At 35.7% G+C, this 14,954-nt stretch overlaps 2 protein-coding genes across 5 annotated transcripts in view; both read left to right on the forward strand.

Moving 5' to 3' along the window:
- On the forward strand, positions 1–11,755 carry rexo4 (REX4 homolog, 3'-5' exonuclease). The gene is made up of 8 exons (XM_002665867.6): positions 1–487; positions 2,264–2,577; positions 5,422–5,574; positions 5,656–5,849; positions 7,757–7,845; positions 8,835–8,909; positions 8,996–9,070; positions 11,306–11,755. The coding sequence occupies exons 1-8, from the start codon at positions 269–271 to the stop codon at positions 11,441–11,443; spliced, it is 1,257 nt and encodes a 418-aa protein (XP_002665913.1). The 5' UTR covers positions 1–268; the 3' UTR covers positions 11,444–11,755.
- A 419-nt stretch (positions 11,756–12,174) lies between these two features.
- mob1bb (MOB kinase activator 1Bb) overlaps positions 12,175–14,954 on the forward strand; it is a 33,842-nt gene continuing 31,062 nt past the window's right edge. The window contains exon 1 of one of the 4 annotated variants that reach the window (XM_073934424.1): positions 12,175–12,337. The gene's annotated coding sequence lies outside the window, so the exon portion shown is untranslated. Of the gene's footprint in view, positions 12,338–14,252; positions 14,471–14,954 lie in introns of those variants that run through there. The other 3 variants (XM_073934423.1, XM_073934425.1, XM_073934426.1) reach the window with 3 other exon arrangements.

A 14,954-nucleotide genomic window follows, 5' to 3' on the forward strand; every position in this document is an offset into this window, starting at 1 on the left:
CTTTCAGCATGGTGATCTCATGGTGCAGATTTGGCTAGTTCTTATGTTTATCTTGAACAGTTTTAAGTTAATATACTTCTTTCATATGCGTTTGCTGTTTTCGCGTAAAAATGCAGGTTGTGTATTAGCGCTAACTCTTGACATCAACGAATTTACATACAATCAGCGTATGGAAATTATTAATGCCAGTAACGTTAAGTAATAACAGAAGAGGCTGAACAGCACTTCAGTGTTTTTTATTCAGGTTACATAGATAAAAAGCAGTACGATGTCAAAAGTAAAGCTGAAGAAACAGACTGGCAAGTCTAAAACTAATGAAAGGTCGAAGACAACTTACAACAGAAAGAGTTATAAGGGAGATACGTGGTTCTTCGCCACAGAACCAGCTAAAAAGAAGGAAACACAGAAACCAAAATCTGCAAACCCATTTATTATGCCGCCTACAGATGGCCAAGACTACTCATGCAACTGGAGAAAGTTACTGCAGGTAAGAGGGTTCGAGTTTACTCTGGTAAAATCCCTGTATGACACAATTAAACGTGTGTTTTGTATCCAATAATGCAGTATTGTGATATAATTGACAGGCATGTTTGTTGTTGTTGTGGACACTTTACATTCATAGTACAGTGAATAATATATAGAGTTAAAGTTGGTTTTATTTTCGGATATTCAGAAATTCTCCTCAATATAATTTCAGAAAAGTGTTCTTTGCAAATTGTAAAGAGGGAAATCATATTAGCAGCAAATGACAATCAAAGTACAGCATTGTTCACAGTGAATTAAATAGTGTTAATGTTGTTTAGAAGTCATACTTGGATGCTAATTTCGAACGAATATTCAAAGTAACATGGTAAACAATATAGATAGAGACTGCTAAATGAACGAATGTGCAAATATAAAACCACCTTTACCTCTATAATTAATATAGTGTTATTTAAACCTCTTTAATGCCTTTATAAAGAACATTCAACATAATAGTGTTTATCACAGGAGATAAACATTTTCACATTAATTTGGGCAAATGAGGGCAATTTGGATCTTGTGGAGCTGCGCTTCTATGGATTTGCTCTTCGGTGTTTGGACTTTCAGCAGTGAAAATTAAACCACACTGAACTGAACTAAACTAAACTGAGCTTCAACTCTGAAAACTGAGAACTGTGAACTGCTTGAAAAGCAAAGCACAATAATTGAAATCAATAATTAAATTTTTTTTTTTTTAGTCATAATTTTAAGCCACAAATATTTCTGGCAAAATAATGGAGACACTGATCAGTACATTATTTTTGCATTTCTTGTTTTACTTTTTGGTCATTTCTAAATAATAGATAAATTTCTTAAATAACAGGTAATATTTTATTATCTTATTTGATGCTTAATGTTTAATTTAACTCATAATAACTAATTACTAGTCATAACTTATATATATATATATATATATATATATATATATATATATATATATATATATATATATATATATATATATATATATTTAGTTAAATTAATGTACATAGGTAAATACTCACCGGCCACTTTGTTAGGGACCCCTGTACAACTGATCTTTAATGCAAATTTCTCATCAGCCATTAACATGGCAGCAACTCAATGCATTTACACATGATCAAGACGATCTGCTGCAGTTCAAACTGAGCACCAGAATGGGGAAAAAAGGTGATTTAAGTGACTTTGAACATGGCATGGTTGTTGGAGTATTTCAGAAACTGCTGATCTACTGGGATTTTCATGCACAACCATCTCTAGGGTTTACAGAGAATGGTCCGAAAAAGAGAAAATATCCAGTGAGCGGCAGTTCTGTGGGCGCAAATGCCTTGTTGATGCTAGAGGTCAGAGGAGAATGGCCAGACTGGTTCCAGCTGATAGAAAGGCAACAATAACTCAAATAAGCACTCGATACAACCGAGGTCTGCAGAAGAGCATCTCTGAACACACAACACGTCCTACCTTGAGGCTGATGGGCTACAGCAGCAGGAGACACTCCAGGTGCTGCTCCTGTCAGCTAAGAACAGGAAACTGAGGCTCACTAAAATTGCACAATAGAAGATTGCAAAAACATAAAGAAACATAAACACTATTGTTGCTGACATGGCGTTTAATAAAAATATATGATGATGATGATGCTAATGATAAAGATTGCAAAAGCAAAGTTTAATTCCATATGTCTAATAACCACATGCATGAGGTTTTCTGAATGATTTCTATATAATATATCATCTGTTTTTACCGTGTGTGTTTGTGTTTGTAGACTCTTCCTCCAAATCCTGAAAAGAAGAACGAAGGCACAGGACAGATCAAAGATGCAAATGTTAATGGAAAGCAGAAGCCATCATCTCCCAAAGACTCTCATAAACCTGAGAAACGGTTCAAAAAAGCCAAAGAGACTGTCAAAGCTGAATCTGAGAAGTCTAAACGAGTGGAGAAAGATGGAGAGCTGACGAATGGAAAAGAGCAAAGCGGACACAAACAGTTCAAAGCAGAGAAGAGGAAAAACAAGGATGGAAAGGAGAAAGGGATGAACAAAAAGAGTAAAGCTGAGGAGGAAGAAAAGAAAACCGCAGAGTATGTGTGCAGTTTAATTACATTCTCTGCTGTAATTGTTTTTATGAATTCTTTTTAATGATATTCTTACCTTATGGAACGAATATGTAATAAATTTGGTATTACCTTTTCCCCCCACAATCACAGTTTATCAGGGGCGGACTGGGACTAAAAATCAGCCCTGGCACTGTAGCCATATCAGCCCACATTATCACACCGACACAGCCCCATACACAGACACGCACATTCACTACTTTTATTGGTGTACAGATGGTAAAATAATATCAGCAGTACCATATGTAATAGATATTTAATAGATATTTATTTTGTGTTTGGACTTGTGAGGGAAACCAGGAGGAAAACCACACAAACATGCAAACTCCACACAGAAACACTAAATGACCCAGCCGAGGCTCGAACCATTGACCTTTTTGCTGTGAGGCGGCAGTGCTACCCATTGTGCTGCCCCCTTTTGAGACTATTTCAGTTAATTTTATGCATTTGGCAGCGTCTGATTTTAGAGCAATTTTTAAGTTTCTCTGAGCTTTTTGACACCGCCTTTCCTTTTTTCACGGTCCATCTCTGACAATTAGCTTGTGTTGCACCTAATGTTTGTTTGACATTCTTGCCAGATTTTGATTATGTCATGCGTAACCTCTGATTGGGTGGGCCCATCTCGAAACCAGCTGGCCATTACCGATTGGGCCAATGCTTAACATTTATTATTATTATTACTATTATCATCATCATTATCATCATCTTTATCATAATATTCACCTCTTGCAAGAAACAAAAACTGCCTGTATGTAAAATGAATACTTATTAAAAAAAAATGTAATAAAAAATAGCATACCGGCCCACATTTAAAAAAAAATGGTCCAGCCCTTCTGGCATTTGCCAGAATTGCCAGATGGCCAGTCCGCCCCTGCAGTTTATGATATTACAAGACGGATTACATTCATTTTCTTGTATGATTTATAGACAAATATTTCTTTAATTTAATATTTTTATTAGTTATAATAGTTTTAAGAATAAAAATCATAAATTGTGAGATTTAAACAGCTTTATTATATTAATTGTTATAATTTTTTTATTTATTGTGTTTGGAGAAAACACAGAAGTGAAGTCAGAAATGTGTGTTTGTGTTTGTGTGTGTGTGTGTGTGTGTGTGTGTGTGTGTGTGTGTGTGTGTGTGTGTGTGTATACAGTTGAAGTCAGAATTATTAGCCCCCCTAAATTATTCCCCCACCGTTTATTTTATCCCTAATTTCTGTTTAACGGAGAGAAGATTTTTATCAACACATTTCTAAACATAATAGTTTTAATAACTCATTTCTAATAACTGATTTGTTTTGTCTTTGCCATGATGACAGTAAATAATATTTGACTAGATAAATAATTTTGACCTTAAAATGGTTCATAAAACTTTGAACAACTTTTTTTCTAGTCAAAATAAAGCAAAAAAGACTTTCTACAGAAGAAAAAATATCAGACATACTGTGAAAATTTTCTTGCTCTGTTAAACATCATTTGGGAAATGCTTAAAACAGAAAAAAAGGGGGGTAAACCTTCTATATATGTATAACCTTCTATAAACAACTCCATTCTGTGGCGGAGAAAAAAAAACAGGATTGCAAGATGTTAATTTCGAAAGGCAAGAAAAAAAATATAATGGGAAAAGTTTTTTTTATGTTGCCGGACAGAAGAATTTTCAAGTTGAAGTCAAAATTAGAGATTTAGACTCTCAAAAGTCCAAAATTTTGTGAAAAATCCACATTTTTTTGATTTTTTTTTATCAGTTATGCCAACAAAAAAACTGTATTGGAATAAATGCACTTTTTTAGATAATTAAACAATTTAAAGGAAGAAAATCTAAAATCTGAGAAATATAGCTGCATTTCTAAGAAATTATAAAGGTGAGGGAAAAAGAAGAAAAGAACGAAAAAAAAGTTTGAGCTAAAGTCAAAATTATATATATAATGTAAACTCATTTCTGTAAAAAGTCACAATATACTATCAAAAATCCAAAATTTCCAGTAGATTGGAAGTGTAATATATAAAATAACTAAAAGAAGAAAAAAAATCTGAGTTGTGTGAAATAAACTTGCAATTCTAATATAAATGTCAGAATTGTGAAGCAAAGTGTTGCATTTGTTTATTTATTTTGTTTACACTTTGTTCCATGGCAAAAATAAAAACACTAAAGCTAAAGTCAAAATTAGAGATATGAACTCTAGAGAAGATATGATTAGAGGTATGAATTATGAGATCAGATAGAAAATATGTGGAGCAAGCTAAAAAGCTATTGCAAAAAATAAACAAAATAACTAGAAAAATCTACATTAATAAATTAAATATCTAATGTTTAATCTAAATAAATACACTGAAAAAAGCTGAATGACCTATAGCTGGGGTCACCAATCTTGGTCCTAGAGGGCCAGTGTCCCTGCTGGCTTTAGCTCTAACTTGCCTCATCACACCTGCCTGGGTGTTTCAAGTTTACCTAGTATGAGCTTGATTAGCGTGTTCAGGTGTATTTGATTAGGGTTGGAGCTAAAATCTGCCGGACACTGGACCTCCAGGAACAAGTTTAATGACCCCTGGTCTAAAGTCAAGAAGTGAGAGATAAACTCAACTTATATTTATAAAATATTGTCAAATTGATCTGGTTTTGCCATAAAATAGCCAGAGATGCTGACATGGCAATAAATTCTAAACTCTCAACTCTCTCTCCATATAAACACAGAGTTCAAGGGGAAAAATCGGAAAATAGCCAATGCATTTGCAAGAAAAAAAAGCTTCGTTGTTGATAACCAACTTCCATCCTACATCTTTTTTTATATGTAACCCCCTGTTTTCCCTCAGGCCGGACCTCTGGTTTGACGACGTGGACCCCGATGACATCGAGTCCGCTTTAGGGACAGAAGCTGCGGACATCATGCGGAAACGCTGCGGATTAGCGAAGTGCGATCCAAAAAACACAGAGAAGATGCTGGTGAAAGAGCATGCGTTTGAGGGGTATGTGAACATGACCACACTTGCTCCTGTCATTGCTAACAGGAAGTGATGTCACTCAATGATTTATTTTGTGGTTTTTAGAGTGACTCGTGCGGTTGCGATGGACTGCGAGATGGTGGGTGTTGGATATAAGGGAGAGGACAGTATTTTAGCCCGAGTCTCCCTCGTCAACCACTTCGGGAAATGTATCTATGACAAATACGTCAAACCCACAGAGAAGGTTACGGACTACCGAACGGCGGTTAGCGGCATCAGACCGGACGACATCAAGAATGGTCAGAACTTTAATAATAGACATTGTTATAGTTATATACTGAAGTAAGAATGATTAACCCTTCTGAAATATTAGCCCTCCTGTAAATTTATTCTAATGGAGCTAAGTTAAATAGTTTAATAACTTATTTCTAGTAACGGATTTCTTTAATCTGCCATGATGACAGTGAATAATATTTATTTTGAATAATAGGCTTAACTAGGTTGGTTAGGTTAACTAGGCAGGTTAGGGTAATTAGGCAAGTTATTGTATAATATTGGTTTGTTCTGTAGACTATCAAAAATAAATATAGCTTAAAGGGGCTAATAATTTTGACCTTAAAATGGTTTAAAAAATTTAAAGCTGCTTTTATTTTAGCCGAAATAAAACAAATAAGACTTTCTCCAGAAGAAAAAATATTATAGGAAATACTGTGAAAATTTCCTTGCTCTGTTAATCATCATTTGGGAAATATTTTTTAACAAATTCACAGGAGGGCAAATCAGTTTGACCCCAACTGTATATATGTGCAATATCACACTCATAGCAGTGTGATATGGATGTATATCGGCAGTGGTGGGAGGGGTGTGTTGGCATGAGGCCATAGGCAGAATGCCTTAGCGTCCCACCAGTGACGATATACAGCCATATCACACTGCTATGAGTGTGATATTGCATTTATACTACAGTTCGACAGCATAATCGTGTATTTAAAAAAAAAATCAAACATGGAGAGTCTAAAAAGCCCAGTTCTAACTGTTTTTGCCACATTTCTGCATTTATATCTTGCAATTTTGATTTTCCCTCTATAAATTTTGCATTCATTAAACAGTTTTTGTTTTTCTAAATTGAAATAACCCATTGTCAGGATTTTAAAAAGATTTTAAGCGCGACATCGCATGTTCCATACACATACACATGGCTGTCAGTAGAGGACTACAAACACACACAAGTTTTTTCTTTCCATTTGGCGTGCGTTATTATATTCCATAACACTCTCACCAGTCCTTACTCCTTATTTGCATCTAATACCCCAGTTTGTCACGGGGCATGAATGGAACGTTCATAAGTGAATGTGAAACTGCCGAACTGCAGTTAAAGTCACCCAAAATTACAGAAAACTCTTGCATGAAAGCACTTCACGTAAAGACCATAATTATATTGTCTATTAAGGCAAATGACAAGATTACTGATGTCCATGTAAGCGTAGTCAGTAGATCCAGATCCAGAAGAGCATCCTGCTGACTTGATTCAGAAGGGCACTGTTTTTGTCAGACGGCTCACCAGTTTGACTTTCATTCACCCTCATTAATTTTAAAACGCACCCGGTCCGTTTTATTTGTATATGTTTTACCCGAACGCATAAACTTTACAGGTGCCTGATAGTTAAATGAGGAGCTAACGTTAATCAGATTCACTCTAGTGAACTGCATCCGTGTTAGGACGTCACATTTGATGTGGTAATTTCACAGTAGGAATACACACAGGTTCGACGACTCGTTCTCGCCACCTACAGTGCAATTCGGTCAATTATACATCCACCCTAAAATATCAAAAGTCATCATAGCTTGCGTAGAATAACCCAGCTACCAACCTAACTTTGAGAAAAGATTAACAATAGATTAATGGCGATATTGACAATGAAGCTCTTTCTGATTTCAAATATGACTGAATTTTGTTTATTTTTTAAATGTTTATTATTTTTTTTCTAAAATTGAGGTAGCTTATTGCAACTTGGACTTGCATATTTGTAGGACAATTTAAACCTTATTTTCTGCCATTTTGGATTAACATCTCAATTCAACACCCTCATAGTTTTGATTCTACAACACAATTTTGACAGCATTTGTTCCCCACAAATATAAACTCCACACCTGTCTGCATTTGAGATTGTGTGCTGTTTTTACATGCTCTTTTTGTAATCGACAGGCGAGGACATCAAAACAGTGCAGAAGGAAGTGGCTCAGATTCTGAAAGGAAGGATTTTAGTGGGACACGCCATTCATAATGATTTAAAGGTACAGTACACTTCGTGTCAGAATCATAAGTCAATTAAAATAGTTCCTATGACTAACTTTGTTTTGGTTTAGTTTGTTTTTGTTTGAATGTTCAGAGTTGGTGAACTTTTAATATACACTCACCGGCCACGTTATGAGGTACACCTGTCCAAATTTCTAATCAGCCAATCACATGGCAGTAATGCATGTAGAAGTGGTCAAGACGATCTGCTGCAGTTCATACCGAGCATCAGAATGGGGTAGAAAGGGGATTTATGTGACTTTTAATTTTGTTGGTGCTTGATGGGCTGGTCTGAGTATTTCAGAAACTGCTGATCTACTGGGATTTTTACGCACAAGCATCTCTAGGGTTTACAGAGAATGATAAGAAAAAGAGAAAATATCAAGTGAGCGGCAGTTCTGTGGGCGCAAATGCCTTGTTGATGCCAGAGGTCAGAGGAGAATGGCCAGACTGGTTCCAGCTGATAGAAAGGCAACAGTAACTCAAATAACGACTCACTACAACCAAGGTCTGCAGGAGAGCATCTCTGAACACACAACAAGACAAACCTTGAGGCAGATGGACTACAGCAGCAGAAGACCACACCGGGTGCCACTTCTGTCAGCTAAGTACAGGAAACTGAGGCTACAATTCACACAGGCTCACCAAAATTGGACAATTGAAGATTGGGAAAACGTTGCCTGGTCTGATGAGTCTCCATTTCTGCTGAGACATTTGGATGGAAGGGTCAGAATTTGGCATAATCAACATTAAAGCGTGGATCCAACCTGCCTTGTATCAACGGTTCAGGCTGATTATGGTGATGTAATGGTGTGGGGGATATTTTCTTGGCACACTTTGGGCCCATTAGTACCAACTGAGCATCGTGTCAACACCACAGCCTACCTGAGTATTTTTGCTGACCATGTCCATCCCTTTTTGACCACAGTGTACTCATTTTTTTAACCAATCTATGATTTATTCGAAACCCCCTTTGTCTCGTTTTTAGATTCTGCTGTTGGATCATCCCAAGAAAATGATCAGAGACACACAGAGATACAAGCCATTCAGGCAGAAAGTAAAGGTATGAGCAGAATCACCTAAACAATGAAAATATACCGTGTTAAATTTCAATAACTGCTTTAAATCTTGTTGTTGTTGTTTCTGTAGAGCTCTCGTCCTGCATTGAGGAATTTATGCAGACAGATTCTCAATGTTCAAGTCCAGCAGGGTGAACATTCGTCTGTAAGTCTTCACACCAGTCTGAAAATATTCAGTCTCTTAATTTATCAGCGGTCACCACAGCGGAATGAACCGCCAACATATCCAGCTTATGTTTTACACAGTGGATTTTCTTCCAGCCGCAACCCAGTACTGGGAAACACCCATACACAGTCATTCTCACACATACACTATGGATAATTTTATTTATTAAATTCAACTGTAGCGTATGTATTTGGACTGTCAGGGAAACCAGAGGCACTGGTGGAAACTAGGGTTGGGTATTGTTTGAGTTTTTTCAATACCGGTGCTAAATCAATACTTTTAAAATGGTACCGGTGCCAAAACAGTGCCTGAACCGATACCTTTAAGCCACAAGATTAATCGAGAAAAAAAAAAAAATATATATATATATATATATATATATATATATATTTTTTTTTTTTTTTAAATCATTATAATTGAACAATATAAATATATGTTTATAATACATTTAAAGTAAACATCAATTAATATTTTTAATATTTGAATTGCATTAATTTATTTCTTTTGATCATTTGTTTGGTAGCATAAATGCAAGATTTGCATTATGCTAATAACATTACATTAGCTTACTACTAACCTGTGGAAAGGCTGTCATCGAAATCAGGGAAAACCTTTTTTTCTGGGACATCAGGGATCTAATGATTTGCATTAATCTGAATAAGACAATAATATGATTCAGGTGTTAACATGAGCTGCTTTCTGAATGTTACATTGATGACTCCCAATTACATGTTCTAGCACATAGATCACTAACATCGAGTCACCAGCCTAATGTTTACTCCGCAGTTTGTGTCTGTGGTCCTTTAAGATCAAACATCACTGTTTACGTAGTAGACTCGTGATCAGAGTATTGTCTTAATCATATTAAAATCAGAGTATTGGTGTCCATGTAAACATACTCAGATAATGTACCAGGTGATGTCACAAGCTGTCAAAGACAGTCCATTCTTCACCTTTAAGTTGATTCCATGAGCCCTCACATTTCATGAGTTTGACGTGTTTCTCCCTCACACGCAACTTGTGTAAAACATCTGCTGCGTGTTGGTGTGTCAGAATCCTTGCTTGTAAAATATAGCCATACTTTAGAATGCTTAGTTTAAGCAAATTAGATGAACGTGATCATGCTTGTTGATGAAGTGAGTCGCTCGCCGCATGCGCCGTGCTGCGCGCTTTGCCTTTTATAAGCTACTATAACAAACCCCTGGCATCGCAGATATCCGGATCCCTCAGAGCTGTTTAGAATGAAACAATTAGAGATAGTGTGACACAACGCTTACTTGCGTGTGCCTTTAACGCACCCTTTTGTGCTTCTTAAGGGCGTTAGCGGATGCGCCGCTCAGAGCCGCGGCACGGCGCGCACATGACAGTTGATCACACACCAGACGTGCACATTCGCAGTTATTTAAAATGAAACTATTCTAATGGCACTCTGTGGCATGGCAGAAATATAAACAGTCATGAGTCGTGCCTGGGCGCCGCTGACAGCCGCTGACTTGCGAATTCATATCGCTCTGGTGCACGACCTGCTTTACGTTCTTGTTGCAGTACCGAAATTAGGCACCAAATTTCGTATGCTGATTTGATACGGTGCATACCATAATTTCACCGGTTTTCGGTACCCAACCCTGGTGGAAACCCACACCAACACAGGGTGAACATGCAAACATGAGACTCGAACCAGTAACCTTCTTGCTGTGAGGCGACAGTGCTAACCACTGAGCAACCATGCCGTCCATCTATAAATATTTTTTTAATAAATTGCAAGGTGTGGCTATTTTTTATATTATGTGAGAGAAACTATTTTTATGTGTGTATGTATATGTAACTGTTTTATATTAATTTCAATATATTTTCTATATTTTGCTAAATGATAAATTTTTTAAAATTTAAATATAGCTAAATATACCTGTGTATACTATATATAAATATTTAAATATTTTCACATTAATTTAAAGATATTTAGCTAAATTATTTAGTTAAAACTATGAATGAAAAAAATCCATTAGCTGGTTGCAAAAATCATTCTACTTTTAACTCAGTGTTTTATTATAAGTAATATAAGTATTTTCATGCATTTTCTGTTAACATACACTTAAAAAGACGAGACAATCACTGACTTTTAAAGTATTAAACTCATTGTCGATTTTGCTTTTTAATAACTTTAATTCTCTTTTAAATATATATGCATAATAATTGCTCCTTATGAATATGCAGGTTCAGGACGCTCAGGCCACCATGAGGCTGTACACTATGGTGAGGAAGCAGTGGGAGGCGGAGCTTAAGGCCATGAGGGGCGGGACATTTAAAAAGAGTCCACGAAAACCCAAACCGGCTAAAAACCAGAAAAAATGAACTCGGAGCAACCAATAAAACTCTTCAGTGACCACATGACTGACAGAAACTGAACATGGATCTGTGCAAGGAAACATTTCTGATGCCAGTCATTCAGTCTTCAGTTCTGTAACTATCAACTGTGTTTAATGTGTGAATGTCTCTAAATGAGTTTGATTTCAGATCTCTTATTGGTTGAGAAAAGAGACAGTCAAACTGTATTATCGAGCCTGTTTTATAGAGAATAATTTAAATGTTATTTACCACCATGTTTAAAATAATAGAACCCATCTTCTGGTTTTCTGTGCTATTAAAAAACCTACACTTTGTGAACAATGTGTCATCCAGTTTTCTGAATTTGCATAGGTGTGAGTTTTGAGTTCAATGTTAATGTGTTTTATTTTATTGACTATTGATAATTATGGTCTTAAAAATGTCACAAGAAAATTTGAGTTTTTAATCGACTGAATACAAGACTAGGACAATATTCTGACTATAAATATTGTACTTTTAGGAACGCACTCTCAGATACATAGATATAAATATATTTTTATTTCAACTTTCATAGCCACATTATTAATGTAAAATGAAACTAATTAACATTTTGCTTAAAAAAATGAAGTGATTAGTTTCAAATCCAGAGAAATGCTAATTAATTCAAGATGAAGTGCTCTCTTAATTGTTTTCTGTACTGTATATTTAAAAAAATAAAACAACAGCTCTGGTAGTGTCGCCTAACTATATAAGAGCTCATGAATATGCAAATTTGTCCCCGCCTCCTCCACTTTGCTCTTTTCACGTCGAATAGCGTTAAATGGTAGCTACGTGTTAAAATGTTAAATAGTGAAGTAATTAGGCCATATTACGTTGAAACTAATTCACAAGCAGATGAGATTGTAATATATATTATGTGTGGTAAGTAAGAGTAAAAAAAAGTCAAAATAGTTAATTACTTTAAGGAGGCTAACGGTATTTTGAAACGGTTAAGGAAATGGTTCTGGCTCTGAGGACTATGGAAGCATATGAGTAGCATAATTCAATTCAAAATGTAATATGCAAAATGGCAATGCAATATGTTAAATGGCAATGTATTTCTGTATTTGAATTTGCATTTTCCAAGACATATGAGCAATGTTTGGTGCAGAATGAAAATGTAAATTAAATTACATTGTTTGCATTTCTCATTTCAAACACTGTTTTAATATGTAAATTGTATCCACATTTTAAAGCTTTATAAGTAGCAAAATTAAATTGAAAATACTACACACAAACTTAATTTGATGTGAATAAAGTACAAGCAGAAACTGTAGCAAAATGATAATTTAAATGTTATTTGTCCTAAATGCATTTACGCTCGCGTCTAGGAAACGCAGGATTACATTTTCAGCATAACAGCATGGGATGTGTGTAGCAAAATAATTTTGAAATGTAAAATGCAAAACGATAATGCAATATGTAAAAGGCAGTGTATTTCTGTATTTCAGTTAGCATTTTCCAAGACATATGTGCAATGTTTGCTGCAGAATGAAAATGAAAAATAAAAAAAACATAATGCATTTTCATTTAACACATCGCGACGAATGAAAGCCAATTTGAAATTGAAAATGCATTCTGGCCTGGCCACGCCCACAGACGGCCACCGTTGCTGCAAGGCGGGTTTTAGGTTATGTCGTCACAGCTGCCGCGAGGACTATTAAGGACATTTGGCAGCATAAACATGGCGAAGTCTGTTCCTCAGCGGCTTCGTGAAGCTGCACGAGCCCTCGAGCGTGAACTGGGAAATACTTTAGAAAAGCAATCACCTCCTAGCTCAGTAAAGTTGGCCTTAGGTTTGATATTCGCGCACGCAGTTTTAGGGATCATCTGCGATTTACATCAACAGAACCAAAACGCACAGTAACGCAAAGCAGAAAAAAATTGAGGAGATTCCAATAAATGGTTAGAGGCCAGACTGATTTAATACAGGTAGCAAAGCTACTATACCTCTAACTATATGGTACATACAATGCAGAAATAGGCAATAGCTCTTGTCATAAGCATACAGTACACATCAGCTAAAGCCCCTTTAGGTTCTGTCGATGTAATTTGCAAATGATCCCTAAAACTGCGTGCGCGAATATCAAACCTTAAGCCAAGTTTACTGAGCTAGGAGGTGATTGGTTTTCTAAAGTATTTCCCAGTTCACGCTCGAGGGCTCGTGCAGCTTCACGAAGCCGCTGAGGAACAGACTTCGCCATGTTTATGCTGCCAAATGTCCCTAATAGTCCTCGCGGCAGCTGTCACGACATAACCTAAAACCCGCCTTGCAGCAACGGTGGCCGTCTGTGGGCGTGGCCAGGCCAGAATGCATTTTCAATTTCAAATTGGCTTTCATTCGTCGCGATGTGTTAAATGAAAATGCATTATGTTTTTTTTTCATTTTCATTTTCATTCTGCAGCAAACATTGCACATATGTCTTGGAAAATGCTAACTGAAATACAGAAATACACTTTTACATACTGCATTATCGTTTTGCATATTACATTTCAAAATTAATTTTGCTACACACATCCCATGCTGTTATGCTGAAAATGTAATCCTGCGTTTCCTAGACGCGAGCGTAAATGCATTTAGGACAAATAACATTTAAATTATCATTTTGCTACAGTTTCTGCTTGTACTTTATTCACATCAAATTAAGTTTGTGTGTAGCATTTTCAATTTAATTTTGCTACTTATAAAGCTTTAAAATGTGGATACAATTTACATATTAAAACAGTGTTTGAAATGAGAAATGCAAACAATGTAATTTAATTTACATTTTCATTCTGCACCAAACATTGCTCATATGTCTTGGAAAATGCAAATTCAAATACAGAAATACATTGCCATTTAACATATTGCATTGCCATTTTGCATATTACATTTTGAATTGAATTCTGCTACTCGTATGCTTCCATAGGAGGACTGGTGGGAACCATCAAGTCATCTATGCTAAGATGCTAATAGTGAGTTTATTAATATGTTGAAACGGATTCAGAAGAAGATGGGGACTTTGGTAATATGTTGTATGTGTTAAGTTATCTCTTCAACGTCAGACATGTAACGATCATTTATTTCGTTAGCGTTACCTGTTGGCATGACTACATTATCAGACGGCTAATAATACGTTACTAATGTACACAAACAAGCAGTGTTACTGTTTACCATATCAAACAGCTAACTTAAGTATCATAATCAGAATGAATCATGTTTAAAGAAATACTTTAAACAGTATTGTAAGTGTAAAGGGGCACATAGTTCATTATGCAATTGAATAAGTACGTACGTTAACGTTACGTCTTTGAGCAGTTTTATTCTTAATTGCTTTGGCACATTTTTAAAAACAAACTTCACATTCTGTTTGCTGGACTTTCAGAACTTTATAGCGTGTCTGCAAAATGTAGCTACTTGCACAAAACATTTCATTCATACTTCAAAACCTACCTTAGTTGTTGAAAAAAATAGCTTAAAGGGGCTAATAATTTTGTCCTTAAAATCATTAAAAAAATC

The sequence above is a fragment of the Danio rerio genome, chromosome 21 (genome assembly GCF_049306965.1).
Source record: "Danio rerio strain Tuebingen ecotype United States chromosome 21, GRCz12tu, whole genome shotgun sequence".
Classification (NCBI taxonomy): domain Eukaryota; kingdom Metazoa; phylum Chordata; class Actinopteri; order Cypriniformes; family Danionidae; genus Danio; species Danio rerio.